Source organism: Melospiza georgiana, chromosome 3, assembly GCF_028018845.1.
Source record: "Melospiza georgiana isolate bMelGeo1 chromosome 3, bMelGeo1.pri, whole genome shotgun sequence".
In the NCBI taxonomy this organism is placed as follows: Eukaryota; Metazoa; Chordata; class Aves; order Passeriformes; family Passerellidae; genus Melospiza; species Melospiza georgiana.
Genome location: NC_080432.1, coordinates 43544583 through 43571730, shown reverse-complemented (window position 1 = coordinate 43571730; position 27148 = coordinate 43544583). Strand labels below are relative to the sequence as shown.

The window sequence follows — 27148 nt, the reverse complement described above, 5'->3', positions numbered from 1 at the left end:
TTGAACTTTAAGGTTGCAAGATTCCAGGTGCTGGAAGATGTATCTCGTGTCCTGTACTGCATGTGTCAGTATCCTGAAAAGCAGTGCAATCTGGAAGAAATGCGCACAGGACTGACTCTAAGAGGTCTAACTTCTGCTCTGTGCTTTCTCCTTGCCCACTGTACTTGCCCATGGGAAGATGGAAGTGTGTGAGCTGTGGGTCTGGTTTGTGATGAGTGTTAGCTTGGACTCCTGTGTTCAAGGTCCTGGGCAATCAGTGATCAGAGAGGTGGTGCTGTCCCTGAGAGCCAGGTTGAGTTTGCCTCAGTGCTAAGTGGTTTAGCTTATGGCAGAAAGATACACATTGTAAAAAATGAGATATCTATAATTTCTATGATAATGAACAACTCATGTTAATATTCAGTTAGTCATTACCAATTAACTGAAAGTGTATGATTAAGTATTTTCATTTGTAGGACTACTAGCCTGACTTGAGGTAGCTGTTTTTCTCATTAAGGCATATGCTTTCATTAACTTATTAGACACTGCTTGACTCACGCCATGAATTGGACTTCAGGATCAGCAGACCACTATGGTTTCCATCAGCATAATTCAGAATACCAAATTTGCTTCTGAGAACTACCAGAATGGTTTGTATTTCCAGAAGCAAAGATGTGTGGGGGGAGCTGTTCCATACTGGCAGTGTATCTGAGTAGTGAATAACCTGCAAATGATGTACACCGTCCATTAGGGGCAGCAGGGTGGGCTGAGGCAGGCTTTACTGCACGCTGAGTCAGCCAGCTCACAGGACACAATCTGCCTGTTGGAGGGGGTGTCCTTATACACCCCAGGCTAGCCTGGTGTTCTAGGCACTCTGAAAACAAGTGTCCATGGGACAGGACTGTTGGCCTTGGAGTATGAGTTGGGATCTCTGTTCAGGGAGTCAGGCAGTCTGTTCAGAGGATCTTTCTCTTGAACTGTTATCTCCAGAGATTTAAGACAGGACTAGTTGTTCCATAGCTGTATTAATGCATTATGCACTACTTTCTTTTCCTTGCCAAGGCTCCTGCACAGCCAGGCATGCAGAGGTGGAGTACATTATGTACTGAATGTTAGTTTAGGCCTAATATATGTATTTTGTAAGGTGTAAATTGTAATCTGTGACACTGATCAAAAAGGTGGCTGTCTTGAGGCGCACATCAGATAAAATCATTGCAGCTTAATAAAAACTTATCACCTATATGCAGTGCAGAAAGGAGATCACTCTTCTATGAAATGTGAGATACAGAAGCTTTATACTTGTTGGAAAGCCAGGCACATTTTCAGCATATCTTAAGAGCAGTGTGACAGAAACAAAGTAGGCCCCAGTGAGGCAAGGTGTTTATTAGTAATGGCTGTGAACAGTGGGGTACAACAGGAAAAAAAGTGTGCCACAAGGGCTGAAACACAGGTAAGAAATGTGAATTAGTCTGTATTGCATGTGAGGACCCAGAAGTTAACAGAGCCTCCCAAAGGGAGAAGCTACCATGTATTCCTTTAGGTGTTTACTCAAGGAAAGTCATGATGTTGATCAGCAGTGGCTCAGGTAAGATAGCTGACAGAACAAGGTTATGGACAGTATTGTATCCATTGCAGTTACTTTTTCCTGCCTAATCCAGGACAGCACAAAGCAGACATAAGCAATGGAATCTTAGAATAATGGTACCGACATATTCAATGGGTTACCATCCTGGCAAAAAGATAGATTTAGCCTGTTATTTGTTGGATTAATGTTGGTTGTAAAGGGATTTAACTCAGCTAATGGGCTTTTTTTTCCTTGCTCACCATCATGCACTAGAATACTGACTGATTGCAGTAATGTCTTTCAGCAGCTCCTTGCAGCACTGCAACCAACAATTTAATTTTTAGTACAGTTGGGATTAGATTTATTTGCAGTTTGTATTACAAAGAAATACAACACTGATTCTACTGTGCACAGATCAGGGAAGGGAAAATATCTTTTCTGGCCTGACTTGGTTTGCAGAGCAGCAGATCCACTGAAATGTCATGTCTCTGACATATCACAAAAACAAGGCTTGGGCATCTCACTGTTCAGTCAATAATGTGCATTCCATGTGTTACTCTAGAATCCTTGTCAGTACACTCTCCATTGCAAAAAATAAGAAAGGCTGAAAAAAAAAAAAAAAGCACTAAGCTACCTGAAGTAAGACTGTTGTAAACTTTAACTTTTAAAGGCTTTCCACACACCATTTTCTTACAAGCTGAAATTTATGAAGTTATTAATGCAAATAGTGTTCTGACTAATACTTTAGAAATGGCTGGGCATTTGAAATTTATAGGATGTATGTACAGATCATGCTTATTTTGTTTGGGCTTGTATTGTTGGTGTATACTAATTTACATTTAAATTGTTATCCATGTGGAAAGAGAGGGAAGCACGATATGGTGCTTTCATGTACTGCCTTCAGTCATAAGATATACAATTTACATGCTGTGCTTGCAAAATCCCCCTCCTGTCCAGGGAGGAAATAGGTCAAACCTGTGCTCAGTTGTTTTCAATCACTTCAGTCAGTTTGTGTGGGGACACCGAAGGCGGCGCAGGAGAAAATAAATGAGATGACAGCTGAAGCCTGCAATTGTGTAGGATGGTGTATGCTCTACATGTATCTCCATATGACCCAGCCCAGGCTGGAAGGAAGCTAATCAGTTCACTTTATGCTCAGTATTGATAGCAGGAGGGGTTCTTATAGGGAACAAAGATAATTTGTCCTTTACTTGATGCTCATTTTGGTTGTTAGGAAAACATGCATATGCAATAGAACGGGGAGGTATCACACTGCTTGGTGGGATACCTCTGAAAGCAGTATACCAGCTGAAAGCAATATACCTTCAGTCTGTCTAAAGGGATGCCTCAGCAAGGAAATTCTAATATTTTTCCTAAAATATTTGTTGTGAATACAACAGATTCACAGTCGGAGAGTGAGGCTTCTCCTGTGAAACGGCCACGGCTACTGGATGACAGTAATGACAGGCCTGAAGAAACCAGTCGATCCAAACAGAAGAGTAGACGTCGATGCTTCCAGTGCCAAACAAAACTGGAGCTAGTACAGCAGGAGCTGGGATCGTGTCGCTGTGGTGAGTACAGCTTGGCAGTCACAGCCGTGCTCAGGTCTGGGTCACACGTGGAAACACAGAGAACACTTGCGCTTTTCACCTTGCAAAGATGCTTGAAACAGAAGCTATAGCTTCCATTGGTAGCAAAAAGTTATCATTAGTTCCTCAAATTTCCCCTTTAAAACTTTGGCCTTGATGTACTGCCTTGTCTCAAGAGATGCCAGATATTAATGAATTCAGCTTCAGAAGTTCCCTGTAAGGCAGGAAGGGCATCATACCCACTTGACAGGAGAGGAAGCACAAAGCACATCAGTAAATATGCAAAGAAGGTTTCTATAGGGTGTGAAGGAACATAGGTCAGTAGCTGCTTCTGCATGTTATAATTACATAAATGTTAAAAGCTTAAATCCAAAACCCCCCTCTAACTGAAAATATTTCCATTCTCACACTTAGTTTGTGTGGGGAAGACTTATTTTTCACCATGCACTAGTAATCATCCAACTTGTCTTTTCCAAAGTTGATGACACTGTTCAGATAGTTGAATTGAAGACAATAATCCCGTGCAGGCAGCTAATTTGGGGTTTCACATTAAATGCAAATAATCTTTCTGAAACAATAATTAATGTGACTGGATTCCAAAGGAGATGCTCTCTCCTTCATGGAACAATTGTGTTCTTAACTGGTTTAAATGTGCTTGTTAGACCCAGCGATAATGGCATGTGGTAGTTTTACCTGCTAATTATTTTTTCATATAATCATGTATTGAAGGTTGCATTGAACTCTCTGACAGTGCTTTTATTGATACATTTGGAGAAGTTTGTTTCAGTTACTCCATTGTGTCTCAGGCAGGGGATAATTTCCAAAGGATCTGCACAAATGATAGGTGCAATTCACGTTGCACCTATGAAATATAACATCTTGTGTTAGGACCATTATCTGGAGAGAAGGCCTGTCCTTCTGAGCAGCAGTGTAGAGAGGAAGGGTGTGCTAAGGTAGTTACAAAGACAGACAATCCTATACTGAATACCAAATGCCGAGTGAAGAGGAGCGATAGAAAGCTGCAAAGATTCTGGGTTATGCTTTGTTCTCTTCTTCAGCATCTGCCTGTCCTCAGGCTCTAGAGATTACTGTTGTGTTGGGCTCTTTTGGACATGAGATAAGGCTTTGTTTTGATATTGGAGCGCTGGCACAGAACTTACATGATATGTGGAGCCACCAAACATGAAATCAAAAGCTGTAGTGTTGAAATTCCTGTTATGGAAGTCATGTGTCAGGATACTTTGAAGTGCCTGGTAACATTTTTATCAAACTGAAGAAATTCAGGGCTATCACTGATGCATTTTGGTATGGCTCTTTCTGCTCAGCATGATAGAGGCAGCAATTTCTGTTCTTGGTCTGCTATTGTCAAGTATACAGCAACTCAGGCTGCTCACAGGCACCTGACTGAAATAGCATAATGGTCCCAAATAGTGGGAGAGTTTGAATTTTGGGTTGGATGGATAAATGATTGCTTAACCATTATGTAACATCATTAATCTTTCCTGCATTCTGCAATATTGGAGCTATGTAAGAGCAATTAAGTTGGAAGCAGCTTTTAAAAAGCCCTTTCATTGATCAGTAATGTTTTTAAAATTATATAAGACCTGCCTCTTTTTTCTGTAAACTGGATTACAGATACATTTAGCTGGTTCCTCTCAAGTTTTCATGAAGTTCCATAATTCAATATTGTTTAATATAAATGTTGTAGGAATTGTTCTTTTATTCTTTAATTTTCTTCTAGTGGATATATATAGCTTTATGGAAATACTTCTGTTAAAGTTCATAAAATGTGTTAATAAAACATGAATGTGAAAAAATTTTGAATTCCTCAGCAATAACTGAGGAAAATACGCATTCCTGTATTTCATCCTACACAGTATATAGTTTGTATTATAAATATTTCTATTCTATACTTTTAATGAGAAAATAGAAGGCAGGAGTTTATTTCCATGTGTCCAAGAGGGCTGAAAAAACTGGAAATCTTTTGTTCCTGTGCAGTTATGATGTTTCATTAATACTGTGTGCAGTAAGGGTGTGTTATCTGTGCTCTGATGTGATGTGAATGTGGGCATACCCTGTGCCATTTACCTTTAATAAGATTCATAAGAAGCAAGCCAAATGCTTCCTATTAAGAAGAAGGAGCACTGGGCACCTCAGCTTCACATCACCCAAACTGCTTTACCAATGATCAGCAGCATGTGCCTCTGGTCAGTTTGAAAGATGCTGCCTGAGGAACCATTCTTGCTAGCTTGCCCTGCTGTCTGTAAAATTAGGTTGCTTTAGGTCATGAATGACAAGCCCATTCAAAAACCCTGAAAGGATGTGATGGAAATGCAGTAGAATAAATCTGTCAAATTGTCTTTTGTTTAAAATATTTCCTAAATCCACATGACTGGCTTATACTTTTCTATCCTAATGTGAAGCACCAGTAATGAATGATGTGTGGTCAGGTGGAGGTGATGAGATAGAATCAACTGGTGTAAAATAAGCACATACACTCTGCAAAAGTAATGGTCAGCATAGAACATTGTTTGAACTGAGTTTTGAACCGCTGCTATTAAATTCTTGGCATCTTAATCCTGAACTAAAGCAATGGGAAAAAATGGGGGAAACTCCTCCCAGTTTTAAACATTAAGAGAAAATCTGATATCAGGATCAATAAAAAGGCAGACACCATCTTCAGAATGATGAGTGTGTGCATTTGCTTGGAAGTAAGGAAAAAGGATTTCAAGCATAAAAAGGTTGATCCAAAACTGTGTCTGAAACAGTCTTGTTAAAATCCAAATTCACTCCACAGACCAACAATTTAATTGTTTCCTGTTGTGTATCTTCTTGTCCTAATGTTAAAAGTATTGGAAATCATCTTATTTTTTGATGATTTGTCCTGGTGAATCCTCCAGTGAGATTTTTAGTGAGACATAGTGGAAAGGAAAATACACACATATTGAACAATGTTTCAATGTAGATGTATCTGCAAATACTGATCCAGTTAACTGGGACTTGTCCAACAGGGCACAGCCCTTTTGGAAAGGAGACAGAATGAGTGACTGGTGCTTTACCCCAGCTCAGAGATCTTTGGGAGGCTGCTGTATTGGCTCTCCTGGCTCCTGTAAGCCCTGTCCAGAGGGAGGTGACACTGCTGAGCTCATTCCCTTGACACTACATGGAATTTTAGACAGATTTGACAGTGCTGCAGGGCTTTGCTGTGAAGAACAACAATTCACTACTGAGAAGGGAGTTCCAGCAATTCAAACACAACATTTTTCAGATGTAGAGAGATTTGTTTGTTTTCATACACACATACTCTCAAGATCTTTTTTCATTCTTCTTCCGCTGTGTTCAAGTTACTAACTGCTGACAAGAAATTCACATCTCATAAATAATGCTTAAGAGCCATTGCTGTATAAATTGAATGTGTTATGAATTGTGATGGGCCTTTTTGTAGCATTCTATGCCCGGAGCAGGAAGAACAGAGGATGTCATTTTCATTAATTTCTAATGAGGTGCCAATTAAAGCTAAGGAAGGAACTCAGAAGGGAAGAGTCACAGAGCTCCCCTGAATCCTGTGCCCCGGGGCTGTCAAGCGAGTGTGCTGCCAAGCCTCCTCTGAAAGTTCCAGTAAATTACAAACTCATCCAGAGCACACACAAGACAAATTCAGCTTCCCTTTGATCTTCAAAAGAGCAATTTGTAAGACGAGTTCTGAGCCTTTTCACACAGCAAACTGGGAGAAGTGATAGGAATTGTTAATTGCTGATGCACTCCGCAAGCTCCAGTGAGAAAGAGAAATTTTTAAATGAATTCTCATTTTGAGCCTCTGATGGGATAACCTTTGTATCAACACCACTCAAACAAAATCAGCTTCCTGTGCATGGTTTGTAGGTGACAGTAAGAGCAGGCAAGTCCTGCAGAGAGCAGTGTTCTCTAATTTGGGCTGGATAGCTCTTCCAATAATTCAGTGTCAATAATGATTGTATTGAAATAATTTTTATTTAATATTAAATTTAGGGGTCAGTTTTATCATCAAAGAATTGCAGGAATCATATTCTTCCAGTTACTCTGTTACAGCATTTTTGCAAGCACTCTGAAATCAACTGCCTCTGATCCTTGACCTGAAAAGGAAGTTGTTGCCTCAGTGGTGTCATAACTGGGTGGTTACCAGAGAGTTGGTTCAAAACTGAGGGCACTGAATGTGTGAGTGGAAGTAGCTGTAAAATACTGAACTGTTTTGGAAATGTATTGTAAAAAAGGCAGGTTGATTAGTTGCAAATAACACTATAAATTTCTAGGCCTGCACTTAATTGCTTGACTAGGTGTATATTGCTACTAAATAAAGTTATGTACAGTTTTAAAAGACACTGGACTGTAAACTTTTACTCTATAGAAATTATTTGCACAGAAAGCAAAATTTAATTTTACAAAAGAGGCTTACAGTTTTACAGTAAAAAGCACTTCTGCTAGCACTAGGTCTGTGGTACCAAGCCAACACACAGAAGTCTGCAGTGATCCTTTTTATGGAATTACATGAGAAATATGATCCATTCTAGTCAGCAGTTAAAGAAAAATGATTGTAGTGTGCCAGCTCTGCAGCAGCTTTTGTGTAGAGCACTTTGGTGTTTGTTGGCCACATCCTTATGGGTGTGTCTGTACCTCAGACTGCACCAGAGGGGTGCCTGAGATAATGGGCCCTGCAGAGCAAGCCAGGCTGCAGCTTCCAGCAGCAGTGCCATTTGTTTGTGTGCTTCTCAGATAGGAATTGCAGTGTTTTTCCTGTTCTTGGGCCAGAGGAGGTACTTAAGAGGACAGGAAGACTTTGAAACCTTTCAGCTTGATCACACTTGAAATTAATTGCTCAGTCATGTTGCATTCTGATCAAACACTTGCTTGCCATAGTTCTTGCCTGTGTGGAGAAGAAAGCTTTTCTTGGAATTTTACTGGCCTGGGTTATGTTGTAAGAAGCGACAATTTCCTGGAATGCATCTGGCCTAACAGCTGTGCACTCGCTGCTGCTCCTGGGGGAGGCTGCTTGTGAGCACTAACCTCAGGCAGAGGTGAAGGCAGAATGTGGTGGTTTGCAATTTTAATTTGTGAGATGTTGGCAAGTACTGATGTTTGTCTGCTTTTTGATTGGAAGGGATGGAGTTCACAAGTGGCCTCTACAGCAATAAGACTGAGCCAGGAAACAAGAGTCCAGCTTTGCAACTCAGCCAGAGAGCCACCTCGGGGTGCTGAGCACCTGGAATTGAGAGTGGAGCACATGGCCCACCACAGCCTGCTCCTCTAGAAGGGCATAAATTTCCTTCCTAGTTACTGTGCTTATTTTTCACATCCCTGTTTTTCATTTAGTTCTGTATAAATCTATAACAATCTCTTGAAATTCTTTTCTTGGTGTTAGTGTTGGTTTGTTTTGTTTGGTCTAAGCACAGGGATAAGAGGGAAAGAAAAACAGACTCCTATCAAGCACTAGCAGAGACAAAATACATCCAGAAAGCAGAGACTGTACTTGCAGATAAAATGGCAGCAAGTCTCACTGTCATTGAGTAATCAAAAAAGTGGAAGAAAAGCAGCTGCAGATTCTTAACTTGGATAACAGAACTGCTGGTCCATAAACACAGGAGATGAAGCACTTGTTTGGATTGTGCCAAAATAAATTTGGAGTGATTTGATTTACTCAGTTAATTTAGAAATAATCTGCAGAAAAACAGGAGAAAAGAAACAAATTTGAATATATAAGCTGCTCCATCTTTACACAAAGTTGTCCAACATGTATTGAAACTAATGTTTCTTTTAAAACTTGGTCAAATATTAAATCATAGTTCCATTTCCATGGAACCTTTTTCTGTGGAGGAGAATTTGTAATGGTGCTGGTAAATTCGCTTTCTAGATGGATAAGGTTTATCTGGTGCAAGCCAAAATGGCTTCAGGGCATGATTCTGTCTTGGTATAACAGATGTACTTCCATTGATTAAGATGAAATATGCACAGTGCTTCTGGGGAGTATGAGTCAGCCAGTTCAGTAAGGAGTATTAAAATAAATCTTATTAGTGAGTGGTTACTACAGCCCTGGCAAGTTTTACTGCCAGCCTGTGAGATGTGCCACATTCAGCTGTCCTGTGTTGGCTGCTCTCCTAAGGGAGTTGCTCCCAGAATAGTTCTTTTGCTTCAGCCATTTCAGGAATGTCCAGCATCTTACCTTATCTTGCTGCAAGTACTAAAAAAATACCCAACAAAACACAAAGTCTATTGAAGTTTGAACTTGAACTCAGATGGGGGGAGTTTGTTTTGTTGTATTTTATGAAGATGTTATTCCAAGACTCCGGTTTAATTGATGAGGAATAGGAGCTGTTAACTAATGTTGGATTTTTCTAATATGTATTCTGAAAGTACTGGAAATGAAGTAGTTGATTAATTGGTGCATCATAGACTCCGAGTGTAGAACCCAGAAAAATGCTTTAGTGTCTAGGTTTCAGAAAAGCTGTCCACAGCTTTAGAAGTGTTAATGGAGTTCATGCTCCTTATAATTAGGAATCATGAAATATTGTTTGAAGAGGCTCCAGTATAATTCTCCAGCTTGTTCAATTAACATGGGTTTCTTACTGGATGTGCTGATTTTGATTTCTTCCATTATGCTACCAAAAGTTTGGCAGTGTTGATTTAGTAATGTGTACTGAGCCTGTTCCTTGCCTTCCTGTAGTCCCAATCAGTCCATCTAATTGAGATGGGCTGCTCATCTCTTAAGTCCCCAAGTTCTCCTTAAGTAAAACAAGTTAGGCTGTTCCTTCTAAAAAGAAAAAGTGGTTTTCTTTTGACATTACTGATGTGGTAAGTCCATCAGTGTATAAGCTTCTGGGGTTTTCAAATGGAAACTGCAGTACTGGGTGAAAAATCAGCATTAAATCTTCTTCCATACATACCTGTATTGTAGTTACAGAAGAATGAAGTGTTTCCGTAAAGTGGAAGAGGATACAATTTTTAATTGTCTTGTATGCACAAGAGACACATGGCCTAGTGAACTTGAACATAAAAATCTATCTGAGACTATCTCATATCTTTTTCAGTACTTTTAGGGAAGTATTTGCTCAGTCTCTGAGTCATTTTTTTCTTAGGAAAAAAGGACAGATAAGTCCCCCTTAAAAGTGATTCAGACATGTTTGTCCATATGTTAACAGCTGTACACAGAAGTACTGATTCTACTAGAATTTGATATTTGAAGTAGACACAGAAGGCCCAAAAATATGCCATAATAATCTGATTAATCCTGAAGGGACATTACCAGCTAGGTAACTTACCACAAGGTAAGGCTTAGGTAGGGAGGAATGTGAATTTTGTTGATGAAAGTCTAAGATATTCACAGGAAGAAATGGGGAAAGAACATAGCCACAACTGCTGCACCAGAACTGGGAGGAGAAAAAGGATAATTGAAAGGAATTGTCTAAATTTGCTTGAAAAGTCAGAATTCTTTCCAGGAGCTAGAGTATTTTTCCCCTAAGGAGTGCCCTTAAATAAAATCTTATCTTAGAGGAAAATACCACTGTGGTCCTTAAGTACATAATTCAATTATAAGAAGGTGTTAAAGGTAGGTACTGAGACTTGAGACTGCTTGATGTGGATGTTCCTAGGATAATGATGTCCTAAGGAAATGGCATTGAGATCAGTGTGCATCAGTTTTCACAAATGTAAAAAGAATAGGATTAGTCTGTGTCAGGGCCTTTTAGTATTAAGTCTTACTGGCCTTGGAGGAAAGTTTCAAGAGCTGAGAAACTGCATCAATGGATATTATAATCACATAATAGTATTCAGTAAGTTTTTAAAGGTAATATTTACTGTATCTTTATGCTTATTGAAATGCAAATGCTTACAGAGGTGTTCAGAGCTGTTAAACATTCCTGAGTTGATGACATTTTTGCAAGTTACAGGCACAAGTCATGTATGGGTTCCTGCCATATTCTGAACAAGCAGGAGCCAGGAATGCTTTGTAAATCTACACTAAAAGAAAAAAAAAGGAAATAGTGGTAGTGTACATTGCTCTAAGCATTTGTTTTCCTTTGTGGTGTAAATTGGACTTCTGAACGGAGCTCTATTTTCCTGTGATTCGAAGAAGAATTACTCTTGACATAGATTGCAAGAGGCTAGAGTAACAGAAAACTCTCATGGAGCAGAAGATGTAATCTAAGAGACCCTGAACAGAAGGTGTAAATAAGGAATGAAGACATAAAACACATTTTATTTAGGTTTAAAGGAAGTAGAGCTGCATCTCTCTTGTTTGGCCAGCCAGCCCAGCTGCTCTCAGACTGTAGATCACTACGGTGCAACCTCTACTGAAACCCTGGGCATAAGTAATACAACTCAGGAAATAGACTGAAAGTCAAACCTGCAATTGTATTCAGCATGTGATGAAGTCAAAATACATGCAGGATCCAGGAGAACTGTTACAATTAATGCCACACATACTGGATGTTAGCACAGACCCTTTCATTATTCATTCCAGGTCTTTATTAGTAGCCTTATCTTTCCTGCATTTTCATTGGGCTAAACAAAATTACAGACATACATTATTGAATCACTAGGTATTGTTTGCTATTTTAATTAACTTTCTGGGTACACTTCAGCTTTTAATTAAATCCTCAGCTTCTGGGAGAAGTGTATAAGCTCAGGTGGGCTTGGTGTAAAGAATTCTAGAAGTACTAAAGCTCACACAGCTCTTTTTAAAGTGTTAAATATTGCACAAGTCCCAGCTCTGACCTTAGGAGAGCTCTGTCATGCACCTGCCATTTCTCAGGACACTTATTTAAGGTTTCACACCACTCAAATCTAGAGAGGCTACACTGCTCAAATCTAAATATGTTGAGTAGGAAACAAATGCCTCTTGATTAGCTGGTATAGCCCATGGAAGATCTAATTCTATAGCAGTACTAACAGTTGTGATAGTGTAACCTCTTAGTAAAAGTTACCTCTACTTCATTAGCTGCCTTGGACACTAGGAGGCCTTTTTGACATAATTCTGCTTTCTTTCTGTGCATCCTGTTCTTTGGATTCATTTTCCCACATAACCTTGTGAAACTATGAATTATTTTGGAGGTGCAGTGTTATTTCAGTGTGTTCTTGGTCATGCAAATGTGGCAATGAATATTCCTTTTACAAGTGTAGTAGTGATACTAATTCCTCTCGAATATGCCATTGCAAAATCACACAATTGTTTAAATAAGGAAACTCTTCACCTACCTAAAGTCTAAACTTTTAATTTTGAACCTTACTTTTCCCCTCCTTCAAATAAGTTGATCATTGATGTTTATTATCTGATACCTCACTTGATGCTGTAAGTTGTTTGGAGCAAAATGGTTTCTCCAAAAATCCTCTTGTTAAATTAAAGTTTAACCAGTTTTGGTTATTTGGGTTTTTTTCCTTGCCTTTGTGTTTCAACAATTGCACAAGTCTTTGGTGAAAAATGTTTCTTCCAGTTATATCAACAGATTACATGACAAATTAAAATGCTAATTTCTGGGAAGTTGCTCCTTTATCACAGATGAACTGGGACCAGAGCCCAGTTCTGCAGAGATTACTCAAGAGCAGTGACCCAACAGTTGTGGTGGTTGGAGAGCGAGCTTGTGGTGTCACAGCTGCTGCTTGTGCCTGACTGCTGTGGGTAAAGCTGAGACCAAAAGCCAGGGACAATGTGTAAGGTCAGAAGGGGAGCCTACAGATGCCATTGTCACCACTGGGTAAGTCAGTGACCTCTGTGGTATAAAGCACTTTAGAAGGGAGTATTGATTGCATGGTCCTACTCCCCTGTCTCTGGACCTGAATTGTACTGATAGGCTGTCACCAGTAGATAACAGCTTTAACTTACAAATCTGTTGTGGGTGAAGAACTTGTGATGTGGAAGTGTTTACTCTCAAATGCATGAGTTCTGTGCAGCAAGAAAAATATCTGGTCCAAATCAAAGTATTTAACCACCATCTTCTTCTGGTGCCTGATGGAACTGGGACACAATCTTGACTAGAGACGTGCAGTACTCAGTCAGTCAGACCTGACCCATAGCAAACATTTGTTAATGGCAACTTACTATTACAAAGTAGATGTGCTGTATTTATGACTTTGGTTAGGGATTATTTGAAATTCAGAAATAATTTCCTGAAAACCTCAGCTCTTAAGTTCCTAAACATTTTCCTAAACCTCAGTTCCTAAACATTTTCCCTGCTTCTCTGGGATTAGTGTTCAATATAGCAAAAGTTAAAAATTGAGTCTAGAAGAGTGCCATATCTTAATTTTTTCCACTCCAAATACAATGTCTTCAAAGAAACAGGAGGAAACTTTGAGTTGTTCTTCTTAGTTCCGAAGACAAGGAATAGAGTAGTGCCTTGTGTAGAGCCTCTCTAAGAACTGTTGATCCAAAAAAATCCCTAAAAAGCAGCATCTGCTCTGTCCTGAAGTGATATGAATTCTCTGTTCAAAATTTGTCACACTCAATGTAGGAAAAAATAGTTTGACATCTTTCTGTGCTAGTAGTCAGATAAATAGGAAAGTGTATTTGAAATTAGCACGAACTAGGATAAAACATACTTTGTTGGCAGGGTCTCCACAGTGCCACACTGCATCTCTTGTGTGCTCCCTAAAGCAGCTTCCCAGGCTTATGATCTTAAAGGAAATAGACAGAAAAAAACTTTGAAACACAGGTTATACGTGACCAAACTTGGAAATACAGAGTCTTTTCCTTGCAGTTGGAAGAATTCTTGCAGAATCTTTAACCGTACCTGTCCAGCGGCTGTTACAGTATTATGTCCTCCCTCTTTGGTATACAACTTCTTCCATTCACTTCTTGGGCAGTCCTTTCCACAAATGCTTTTTCTGTCTCTAATGCTGATACATACACATTTCTTTACCCTCTTTATGGCAGAGAACAAAATAGAGGAAGAACAGAAAAAAAAAAAATCTTACTCCTTTCTTTTCTCCTAAGTGTACAACCAGTAGTAGAAATACAAAATGAATCTGTAGAATCTCATAGGCACTCTTATGTAGCACCAGAGGTATCACAGAGCTATATGCTTCCAGCATGAAACCTGAGATTATCACTGACTGAGAGCAGGAGGGAAGCCTCAGGGTGCCCATCCAGTCCCAGGGACAGATTGCCAGAGAAAAAGAAACATTCTAAGGTGTTTTACACCACCTCTTTCCTTTTCCTCTCTTTAATTCAGCTGTTGATCATTTTGGTAGTTGTGAGTAGGTATCAATGATCTGTATGAAGAAGAAAATACCGTGAATTAAGTTGCAGTGATCATAGCAAATGGTTAGAAAAATAAGTTAATAGGAAAAGTACACTTCATCCTCCTGTATGTTTTGTGAACCTTTTACAGCTGTGTGCTGTTTGTGAAGATTCATGGAACTGAAGTGCTTTGAGAGGGCAGTGCTTAAGACAATGTGCATTGATATTTAGAGACTTCTGACTTTGAGTACCTAGAGGTTAACACTCCCCATCCACTCAGTTTGGAGTGGAAATGATAGAAAGGAGTACCTAAATTTTGTGGAGTTTTAATAAATACATCTATGTGGTTAAAAACTTTATCATACTGTGGCATGCTCCTCTCTTTCCCCTTGGAAATGAATGACAAGATTCCCAACCAAGTTATTCTGAGGTACTTATCACTTTGTCAAAGTCCATGTCAACTTTCAAAGCTGGAAAAGAGAAACAGAAGAGTTTAGTTCACTTATTTCCAAAACCTCGCTGTTTAGCTTTGTGGGATTTGGTTTGCTTATACAGAAAATGTCAGTAAACCTGAAATTTCCTTGAGTTGTGTAATGAAAGCTGGCAATTCTAGTGCAGAGCATTCCCACAAACAGAGAGGAGAGATTAAATTAGAGTAGATGCATGAATGGAGCTGTCTGAAAGAGAATAATACCAGATACCAGCAGACTGGAATACATTTCTGTTGCCTACGCCGTGTGTCCGAGCTGCCCTGGAAGCTTTGCCTGGCTGGACTACAGCGCACATTCCCGTCTTTGCATTGCCGCGGGTTCTTGCTAAACAGCCTCCAGAGCACAGGGAGTGAGCTGGCTCACACTGCACTTCTCAGGTGCTGAAGCCTTTAGCATCTTGCTTTGTGTCTTTGTAGCTATTTGTTCTGCTCTTCCAGTCATTTCTTACCTATTTCATGTCTTTAAAAAAAAAACAGAAAAAATTTCTGTCCACACTTACTTATAAATAGTTTTGTTGTTAGTATGTTAGTATAATTTGCAACACATTATATCATCTTTCCAGTTGGAAGGGCTACGGGGGAGATGCAGAAATGTTGTTTTGGGGGTGAGTGGTGTGCAGTTGTTCTGAACAGTGCAGCAGCATGAGCTGATCTTCTCGGCTGGCTCATCTGCCTGGTTTGGCTGTGCTGTGTGATAGCCTGCAGATATGTTCATTGCTTAAAGAGATGTTAAAATCTGTTCTTGAACAGAAATCTGCTTGTAGACTCATGCAATACCTTGTTAGATAATACCTTCGGTGTAGTTAGTTTTCTTCTAACCTTACACAGTTTACTTCTAACCTTTGGTAGAGAATTTTTGCAGTATCTTCAACTCTTAAGTCACAAGGTATTTTTAAATTCTGTTTGAACATATGTTGATTAAAATTTCAAATTTGCAAGACAAGTAAAATATCTTGTGAAAAATGTGAAGTCAAAGCACACAGTACAGGATTATGTCTGTGTCATTACTAGGACTGCTTTTGAATGGGCTTTGTATAGGGCTCTATGGAAACATAGGTTGTTTATTAAATGAAATTTGGAAATGGTGCAAGTTCTGACAGTTCTGAACTTCTGCCTGTTGACTTGGGAATGAAAATAATAAATACTGATCCTAGTGGGATAGGTAAGATGATTTTTAAGTATCAGAAGCTCAGGGTTTTATGGTAATGTTGACTTCACTTTCTTTTACCTACCAGTGGGAGTTTCTTTGAATGTATCAAAAGGGGTCACTGTAGCATAAAGGCTAAACCTTCAGAGCAGTTGGTGCCTGCAATGAAAGGATAAATGTCTAGAGTGAACAATTAAGATGATTGATGGTACTTGGTAATGAAGGGCTTTGCCTTTCCATGTCAGCAGTGATACTTGAACGGCTCAGCCTTCAGAAACTCAAAAATGTACCAGGGCTCTTGAGTGTAGCAAAGGAGAAAGGGCAATTGTTTGTCATTACCCACACACAGCATGCTGTAGGTCTGTGATAAACTTTCTGGTCTGGAATATGGAAGCCTATTCTGTTTTCTGTTCTCTCCAATATCCTTTCCCATCAGGTTCCTCGGGAATGATGAAAGCAGCTTCATAGTTGCTGGTGTGCGGTCTTGGGCTTCCTTTGAGTGGCTCCTCTGTAAGGCAGGGATGGTGCTCTGCTTTATGGCTTTAGCCATTTTTGCTCTGGTGATGAAATGGAAGTGAATTTTTTTATGATGTATTGTGTAGAAGTTTCTGTGGTGCTCAGAGGAGCAAAAATGTTTTGAGGCACTACATGTTTTTCCAAGATGTTTGCATTAGAGACCTGAGGAGTGGGTGATTCATAGTTTACTTCTAACATCAGAAAACAGTTGCAGAGCTGTGAGATGTATTATTACATTTACTAGATTGAAATCTTCTGCACTGGGAGTGGAAATCTGGCATGTTTTAGGTTGATGACTTGGGCAAATGAACTTCCACTGGCAGATGGATTCCCTTTTGCAATGCTCTTTACACTAGCAGAAAAGTTATTTGTTTTGGCTTTTAGTGATAGCGTGCTAAAAGAAGCATTTCTGCAGTAAATTCCTTTAAGAGACACAACCAGTATTTGATACCATCCCATAATGAACTTAGCAGCATATACACTGCAGGAGTTCATTCATCTAACCTGCTTTGTAACCGTAGAAGCAGAGTTCTCAGGAGAAAAGGTTTCACCTCTAAATATGGATTGGCATTAAGGATCAAAATACAGATGCATCTGTTGGCCTTCTGCCCCAGCACACACCAGTCAGTAATGGAACTGCTGTAAAATCTGATGGCCTTGATGCAGCTCAGGCACTTGTGCACGTGCAGAGCACAGAGTGTCCCTTCTGATTTTCAAACCACTGAAGAAACAAGGAGTGAATACAGCAGTAATAACCTAATTGAATATACCCACTCTGAACTAATGAAAAAATGTTCAGAACTAATGTCACTCAATTAGTTGCTGAATAACAGTGTTTTAAAGGCCTTTAAATTTTAAATAAAACCTACAAAAAACCAAATTCCAATCTTTAAAGTGACTTCAGCATTTGTAGCAGTGAGAATAAAGATCTGAATTCTCTTTTTGGAAATGGAGCTTCCAGGAGATCTGCATTGCTAATTCAACCAGAATAAGACCCATTCCATGAACCAGCCAATATATGCAGAACTATTTTTGTAACATTCAAAATGAGTTTGGGTATTCTTTCATTAGATACTATCTGTTCTAATTAGCAGTACATATTTAAATATATATATATGCATATATTAATAACAGATTTAGATCATTTAGTCACTGAAATTAGACATACTATTCCCATACTCTGGGAAAAATAAAAATCACTTGCCATTCTTTTGTGGACAGTTACTGAAACTTTGTTCAAGAATGTAAAAAAAAAACTTCTTGGGAACAGAAAAAAATAAATAATGTGTCATGTGGAATAAATATAGCATACAGTACAGATTTTCCTGCATGAAAACAGGTGCTCTGTAAAGAAATAAAAGGTATTGAAAAATGAAATAAAGATTGGGCAAATCAGAGGATAGATTGTATTAGGGGTGGCAGGGTAGAAAGGAATATCATGAAGCTGTGCTGGTCTGCATGAGGCTTTGTAGAAGGGGAAGAAATGGCACAATTGAAAGGTCACGTTCAAAAGTGATAAATCACGTGAAATATGAACTTCCTTACTACATTTACAGAATTGTCAAAGGGTCTTGGTGAAGCAGTGCAGAAAATGGTATAAACTTTCAAGACTTCTTTTCAGTAACATTAGATGGCATTTCTACATATGCTTCTTAAACATTTGGAAAGGATCTGTAAAACTGCCAGGATTTAAAACAAATTTTTATTTAGAGGGGGGTGATACACCTCCTGCCCAATCCATATTTTTGTGGTGTCTTGCATCTTCTTCTTAGACATTCATTGTACATAAGATGATGAACTTGATTTTTGAGCTCATCCAGGTAGGTATTTTTGATTCTTGTACCTGCAGTGGACTTTGGTTCAGCAATTTGATATCTTATTTCAAGAAATAAGAGAAGCCTTCAGACCTTGCTTTCTGTGAGAGGGAACTGAGTGAAATGCCTGTTCAGTATTGGCACTATAGTCCAAGGATATTTTCATTTTAACAATAAGATCTTGAATTTTTGGCACCTTAGGAAAGATATTTGTCACATTTGTGTGTGGTATGACCCAGATTGAGATTGAAGTGGAGGCAATGATCACAAGGGGTCAGATACATAGCAATTCAATCTGCATGTTTCCATACATATTTCTGAATTGTACATACCAATACAGAAAACTTGTCTTTTTGGCTTTGTTCCTAGAACTGGGTTTCAAAGCCAGACACAGATAATAGCCGTGTCTTTTCATAGCCTGATGCTACTGAAACAAAGATAAATCAATTTTTCTTCACTTTTTAAAAATAATTCCATTTGTAACACTTTTCTCCTTTCTGTTTTCTTAACAATTACTCTAATATAAAGGTAGCAAGTTGTTCTCTCCTGTATTGATATTTCACACACATATTCTCATAAATATGTGTGTGTGTGTGTGTATGCACAAAACACTCTCCCAATCATTCTCTCACTCATTTCTATCCTTTTCCATCTCTCAAATATTATAATTTTGTGGGTTGAATATCTTTTGAGCATTTAGGGAGCAGCAGCAATGTAAAGCTTTCAAGTAAGAGGCAAAGTGTTACTCTTTGCACCATCAGGTAGGAAAAATATCCCAGCACAGGTAATATTACATGAACCACACTTGGTTTCTATACAGTGGACTGGTGGGCCCTGTATCTGTGTGGCTTTTCCTTCCTATAGCATCCACTGCTATTTAACATTCATCTTGGAGGTGGGAAGTTTGAGGCATTGTCTTTACTGTTACAAGGTGTTAGGGACAAAGAAAGAAAAAGCTGATTTCCTTTGTAGACTAGAAAGTGGTGTCTATGGCAGATGCCCTCCTCACCTGCAGGGAAGAGTCTTGGCATGTTTCTAAGTCACGTGCTCCCTAGAAAGCTGAGTAACATCGAGGAGCTTTAGACAAAGAGACAATAACCTCAACTTCTCAGCTGCAGAGCAAAGTGATGTGGCATGCCATGTCCCTGTGACAAATGCCTGTTCCCCCCTGTGGTTAGTGACAGAATGGTTCATGGGGAGAAGCTTCTGAAAACCAGGATAGCGAAGGAGCAGTGAACTCTCCTGCTGTCACTGCTGGCAGTGAGGAGGAAGAAAGGTGCTTAAATTCAACAGTTCTGACTTGAAAATCTGCTTGGAAGATCACCCTAGAGTACCATGGGTGAGTTTCAGAAATGACAACAAAGTCCACTCAAAAGTAGGAAAGATTTCAGTGAAAACCCAAAAGCATTAGCTTAGTTACTCTGTAGATGGTACGTAGCCTAGATGATTTTGGAGGTTTCCTGTATAGGATGAGAGGATGGCAAAAAAACCCCACAAATCTTGTATGACTTGAGCTTTGGTACTGTGTTGATAAATTGTCAACAAAAGGCAGTAAATGATCAAATATTTGTTACCCTGCAAGAAAATAAGTAAAGGATTGAAATAGTGTGAATTTTTGAGCACTGAGTAATCCCCAGTAGAGGGGGGTTACTCACTTGGGGTTGAGATGAGATGCCAGCTCTGGAAGCAGTCCCTAACCGTGTCTCCTGTCTCCCTGTGGCAGGTTACGTGTTCTGCATGTTGCACCGCCTGCCCGAACAGCACGACTGCACGTTCGACCACATGGGCCGCGGGCGCGAGGAGGCCATCATGAAAATGGTGAAACTGGATCGGAAAGTAGGGAGATCTTGCCAACGCATTGGCGAAGGATGTTCCTGAGTGCAAGACTGCAACCAAATGCTGTTCTCTTAGTTCACTAATGTTAGCCTTATTTAGGACAAAGTCAGCCAGACACCTTGTACTAGGCAAGTTTCAGACTACAGCCAATCAGTTTCCTTCCTTTAGCCAACCGTCCTGGTACTGTAGTTTAGGGATTGATGGTGGTTGAAATCTATCTCTGGCTGGTTACTAAGGTGCCTGCTAGCCACCGTATAAAAATAAAACATGAAGAAATATTATTTTTGAGTATGGCTAGTGGATTTAAACAAAGCAAGAAAAATCCAAAGGCTTCTGTTATTGCTGGAGTCACTCTAAAAGCCTTATGCTGGAAACATTCCAGCTGCAGAGTTAAAACAAATAGTTGTATAGAAGCTGGTGTAAAAGTTTGCTATGCACATGGCTTTCGGACAAACTGTTTAATGTGCAGCCTTTCACCTCTTCACTGCTACTGAATCCTGAGGAGGTGAAATACTACTTGGAGCAGCAACTGCAGCTGCTTAAGCCCAGAAGACCTGACTGGTCACTCGTGCCTTCATCGCATGTGGCTTTTGAGTTAGGCAGTGTCACCAGCATCAGGGATTCTGTTGGGGTAGGAACACCTTTCCGGTTCTTCCCAGGAAGCCAAAAAGAAAGGGGGACAGAGATTCTTATGAAAAATTTTTATATGTATCTTACTATAAAGAACCTATCAGGGTTTGATTTTTTTTTTTCCTTCTTTTTTTTTCTTTCTTCTCTGTTAAATTATGATCTCTCTTTAAAGCCAACTCCATCCTGGAGCAGTAAATGGTGCATAACTTTTTACATGGCATCCACAGAGATTCTACGCGTTGTGTGAACAGATTCCACATACCTTGAGCAGTGCAGCCATTCCCACTGGCCGAAACCTGATTGGCTCTTGTTTGCCTTTTGCTAAGTGCAGGTATCTGATAATTGATCAAATAAGGCTAATTCACAGCACAGTAGCCATGGCTGGATTCTACAGACTGACTTTCTGTAGCTAGACTTACATATTGGGGAAAAAAGGACATTTTGTAGCAAACGGAATTCAGTAACAGTATTGGGGAACAACCTGTAAAACAAACGCCCTTTGTCAGAGTGAGTTCGTGTTCCTCACGTTCAGAGTGTCAATGAGATAATCAAAGGGGCTCCACCAGCCCTCCTTCTATGCAGCTGAACGCGCCCAGGAAAATCCCTGCCCACAAAGTGAGTATAGCAGGTGGATGTGAATGCATGACCTGGATCTGGTCAGAGCCTTGGTTCTGTTACGCTGTGTCACGCTGAGCTGAGCCGAGCCGCACCAGCTTTGCCACTTCGGAAGCATAAAAGCAAACACCGTAACCGGGCTGTCTCCTGCTGCACGCGGGGCTTCTGCAGGTAACAGTGATTCGTGCCCATGTCGCCCAGCTTAATCCTGAATGAGTTTAACTTCACAGTCGATTAGTAAGTTACTAACAATGGGTACGTTTGTAAGAAAACCTGAGGGAGGGATCGACATTTCTCATCTTCAATTACTGGGCAGATGTGAAACATTGAGGGTGAAGTAACCTGTCACTTGGAAAACCCCAGCTTGTATGAGTCATCCTCCATTCTACTTGTTACAGGTAATTAACTCCTTATAGGCCAAATTATACTGTTACTTTGGTAGCCAGTTAGGAACATTTAACAATTAGACAACTAATAAAAAAAGAATACATATATATGTAATACACATATATATATATATGTCTCTCCACACACACACTCAGCATCTGACTGTATTAGCATTAACCATGAAGCAAATCAGAAGTGTCCCATCATTATAAATGCAAGCTGTCTGGAAGGCAAGCTGTTGTTTTTTTCCTTGTTCTTATTCAAGAATATGAACCAGCAGCAAAAGCTTCTGTAATGGGCTGCATTTTCAGGAAGTGGTCCTGGTGATAGGGACTGTCCAAGGATATTATTTACATTTGCCATGAGGAGTTAAAAAAAACATGGATTTTGGCGGCTGCTGTGATACGCACTTTCTTTTCCTACAAAATCCTATCCTAGGTTTTGATGGGCATTCTGATTGATACACAAGACTTTTCTGCATTAATACTGAAGATGCTATTTTGTTCCTCCTTAATATTCTCTTTAATCTCGTTACAAGTGCAGACGGTTTCAAGGTGGCTCTTGAGAGGACACTACTTAAAGTTCATGTGAATTATGGACAATGTTCACTTTAAACAAAAAGTTGGGGAGGGGGTTGTTCCTTTGCAGTATCTGTTCTGTGAAGTTTGTTAAACGTAAAGAAAGCTTAAGTTCTTGTATCTTAAAAGAAGATCTTATTTAACCCTTTTGTGTTCTAGATTTACTTACACATGTAGCCTAGAGCTCAGTTTTAGTTTAACATTGTGAAAATATTAAAAGAATCTTGTAACTTTATTCTTTTTCCTCATGCTAAAAAAAATTAAACCAATCAGATTAAAGTTTGAAGTCCTTTCTGCCTATTCCAACAGGTCTTGCTATTTTGCACCATTTCTACTGTAAATTCATGTAAGAAATACGAACGGGGAAGGACCAAGGTTGGGTCAGTAACTTCAAGCTGAATTTACAATTGGTGAAGGGTGGACAGGATTTTCTGCAGGTTTGGAAGGGAAGGATAGTATTTCTACTGGGTTTGAATTGAGGGATTTGTTTTGTAAGCAAATCTACCGAAGCCAGTTTGGTCCATTTAACTTTGAGGTTAGATACAGTAATCAAAGGAATAAGTTGTGCATACTCTTCAAGTCAAATGCATACTGTACTCTGTAGCACGGGCACTAAAATGTGTTAAATGTTCTTTCATGCACTTTGACAGCCTCACCTAGAGTAGCTGTATTCCAAATCAGAATGAGCTATATTCATAATGGATAAACAGAGGAATAAACTATTGTTTCTTAAACATTTAGATGCTAAAAACACATGGCTAATTAAAAACCCCATAATTTTCTGTATTAGAGGGAGAGAGAATGTGTAATTATTAATTTTTTAAAAATTTGAAAGTCGTTTGGAATTGAAATTGTGCCCGATTCACATTCACCCATTTTTTTTCCTCAAATTCCTATGGTACTTTAAATGATAAAAGTGCATGATTCTTGAACAAGGTGGCTGTGTTCTAGTAAAGGTAAGTTACATAAAACAGCTCTGCCTTTTCATCCAGTTTCAAACCTGTGTCTAGGTGTGAGCCAGGGCTTCTAGGAAAAACAAGACTTGCCTGGGAATGTTGCTGTGTACCTGTTCTGTTTCAAGCAGCTCCGTGTCTTGCCTGAGCAGCAGCACATCTGTAACGTGCAGTACCTGAGACATGAACTGCTCTTCAGTGGTGCACAGGAAACACCCTGAAAAGAGTCCTGGTGTAATTCCAGCAATTCAGAAGTTATATTAGCTGCTTTTATTAACTGAATGGCAGGTGATAAATACATTCAAAACTTAAATTTTGCATGACTTTTCTTTTGGACAAATTGCAATCCCCTGGCCTAGTGAATACAATGTCCTCTTTATATTCGGCTTTGTACTCACTGTGGTGTTCAGTTCATTGTGTAATCAGCAGTTCCTTCTGTGATTATGCTACATCTTAGATATAATCTCTAGGGGATAAAAGGACTTTTTTTTTTTTTTAATCTTACAATGATTATTTCAGTACAAAGACTCAGCAGGGAGGAAAACTGATATTAACTGTGTCATAAAAATACAGGTTTTATAATAGACTCCAAGAAGTATACCAGTGTAATATCTGACAGCACCTGTCCTCACAGTCAATGTGTAGACAGTTAAGTGCCCTGACAAATTGTAGCATTCTCCTTATTGTATTGTAGTTACTGATACTGTCCATCACCAGAGGAACAGCCAAGAGAAGGTCTAAGCAAAGTAACCCCTTAATGTAACAATGAGCTTGTAGCCAGTTCACGCTAGAAATACATTCATATTCTCCTGGAAACTTTAATGCTTAGAAAACCAATGGAAACATTTAAGACTGCACTTTTTAAAATTAACTGTATTTACTGGTACCAGATGTTTATCTCAATACTCAAATACATTATTTGAATTTTGCATAAAAACAAAAATAATATATCTGGTTCAACACAAAGGCTGTGGTGGCAAGAGCTGCTGTGTAAGGATGTAGTTTTAGTATAACCAGTTCATAAGGTTATGGTTAGTTAAGGCTGCATCTGTACATACTTTACTACAAAAGGATCACAGTGCATAAGATTAAACTGCTCAAAAGTATTTGCAGTGCACATTTTACATGGAGAACCTGGTGCAATAATGGGCTTTATTTCTCACTATCAGCAGCTGTTTTGGGAGAACAAATGTCACTGCTGCTGGAAAGAGCCACTCTTAAATAACGTTCCTGATATACATCAGTGAGAGGGGCTCTTCTTCATCTTCATTAATTTTTCCTTTTTGTTGAAGCAGTCAGCATGTGCAGCTGGGCATTTGAAAGTAGTTCCACTTGAATGTTCCTCTTTTTGGCTTTTCAGTATTCCCCACTGAAAAAAACTCCCTCAACTTCATTGTTCTTACAAGTCCCTGCACGTTAGTTCAAGCAGATGAAAATACAGGTGTTCGTCTACAGAAGTGATGACTTCCTTGTATTTTACTGCAGTGGCAGCCTCTTTCTTCAGTTAACTGAGACGTAATGCAAACACAATTCACCTGTTCTGGATTTCGGGGTGTGAGGTTTTTGAACCTCAGTTCTATGATTCTGTTCACCAACATCTTCCCAGGAACTCTGCATGCTTCATCTTCCACTCTGAAGTTGAGTAAGGACAAAATAAGGCATGAAAACAGGAGGCAGAGGATGGCAAAGTGACAAATGCTTTGTGGTCACACCCACCTTGCTCTTCAAGTCAGATTGGCTCATAGAATAGCAAAGAAGCAGGTAATTACTTGCCAAACAGCACCACCTTTTTTCACCTAGTACTACAGAAAACCATTTTGCTTTATGTTTGTGACTATACCTGTGTAGAGTTTGTCTGAGTCAATTCTGCAACAGACATATGCAAAGAAATGAAACAGCACCGTCATAATAGGAAAACATTTTTGATGGATTATTTAGTAATAGCTACATACTTTGCTGCTGGACCTTCCTGTTTCGCAATATGCTGCTATTTTCTTTGGAAGAAAAACAAGCAGAACTTTATAAGACAACTGTAAATTATTTCAAATTCAGTACGTGCATCTGAAGCATTAGGAAGAGATTACTGAAATTATATATAGTTTTTAAAGATGATGATGATGACTGCATCCTGTAACAACAACAGGGTTTTTGTTCTTCGCCTAGTAGCAAGTGTTGATGGCAACGGTTTAACCATTAGCAGAATGTTCCTTTCTGCTAGGTTTGTGCAAAGCCAGTAACATGCAGTAGGATGCTCTGAGTTAATAACTTGTAGCACGGTGCAGTGACTGTGTAAGTAATGAGAATAAAATGATACAGACCTACTCCTGTCTGTGGCTCTCCCTTCACAAAAGGACAGGTAACACCCACTGTTTCCTTGTTGCTTAGTCCCCTTTATTCTTTTCTGAGTCGCAGAAGACGTTTTCCTTCCCTCTACCAGCATGCTCAAGGGGGATGGAAAACCAAATTCTAACTAAAGGTTATTTATAAAAAAAAAGTTGATATGTCTGAAGGCAAAGTATTGAAGTTATGTGGATATCAGAGATGCAACTCCAGATGGAGCTCTCCTTAGGGTTCTTGGAAGGAACACTTGGAAATTCTGAGGTGTTGTTATCTTTGTAGGATGTTTGGGATCTCTTTGAATCAAAAAGCTAAGCCTAATAAAATCCTAAAAAATAAAGAAAAGAACAGCATTGTATCTTCCTTTGAAAGGGGTCTGCATGATCAGCGCTGCTGCTTTAAGCCAGCTCAATGAAAGGTTCACTGTTGACTCCTGAACTACCCAGTCTCATCTCTCAGCTTTTCAAAGGAGCACATAAATGCAAGAGTCTTAGAGGAGGCAGGGAAGAGTGTGAGCTAAGGCTAAGCTAAATTAATTCTTCATTCTAGCAATAATTTGTCTTTTTTCCCCCCCACCTCCTCCTTCTGCAGTGTTTATACTACATTTGCTTTAGATTCCTGGAAGTTTCAGCTACACCAGTTTCTGGAGAAGTCTTTAACACGCTGCATTTAGCAGCAGCATGAGGAAGGTGATGAGCTCCAGTAGGTTAAAATGAAAGTTAAATCACTGTTGGCCAGCACAAGAGTGTGAAAAGGATGGACTGTTGGTCCACAGTAGAGTGTGAAAAGGATGGCTGCCTAGAAATGTTTCAGCTGATCCTCCTGTATGAGTTTTGCATCAATCCTTCTCATTTGGGTAGTCTGCCATGTGCACAGCAGACAGAGGTGTGACCTTTGTCCTGTCTGCAAGCAGACTGCCCTGTGTTACACACACCCACCCTGACAGCTCTTTAGACCAGATAAGCAGCAGTTAGACATTCTACAGCTATACACCTATTTTCAGATCACTCTGTATACCCCTTGTTTTCTCCTTCTGACTGTTTGGTCTTAGGTCTTGTCAAAAATAATAGTTCCACGTGTATTTCCTGTACATGGACCTATATACACTGGAATCTTCTGGGACATCAAATGGCTGTAGCAGAATGATGCTGCTGGAAGAAGCCAGCTTTCACTTCCTGCACATCCACATGTGTATTATCAGTCCTTGTCTGGCTTGTGTTCTGGGGAAAAGTAGCTTGTCCCCGAATCTCAATTTGCCTGTTTAATAGTAACTGCAGTTAAATTATTGTCACCTGCTATAGACTTCATCCTGGAACCACCCTCATGTTCATTTACAATTCCACTACTAACACTTCCCTCGAGCAGGTGGGATGTCTGAGTGACTGCCAGCAGTTCTGATCTTTCTCCACAGTGTGTGTCCCACTGTCCTGGGGCACAGAGCTCTGAGGGATGACAGGAGTGTGCACCTGTGCAGGATCAGCAAGGTGGTGCTGATTGTATTCCAGCTGCCACC

At 39.6% G+C, this 27148-nt stretch overlaps 1 protein-coding gene across 1 annotated transcript in view; it reads left to right on the top strand.

Annotated features, from left to right (window-relative positions):
• Window positions 1-22651, top strand: part of ZFAND3 (zinc finger AN1-type containing 3) — a 134433-nt gene extending 111782 nt beyond the window's left edge. The window contains exons 6-7 of the mRNA XM_058020694.1: window positions 2944-3114; window positions 20023-22651. Of these exons, the coding sequence (XP_057876677.1) occupies window positions 2944-3114; window positions 20023-20177 (326 nt within the window). The 3' untranslated portion in view covers window positions 20178-22651. The remainder of the gene's footprint in view (window positions 1-2943; window positions 3115-20022) is intronic.
• Window positions 22652-27148: the final 4497 nt, after the last annotated feature.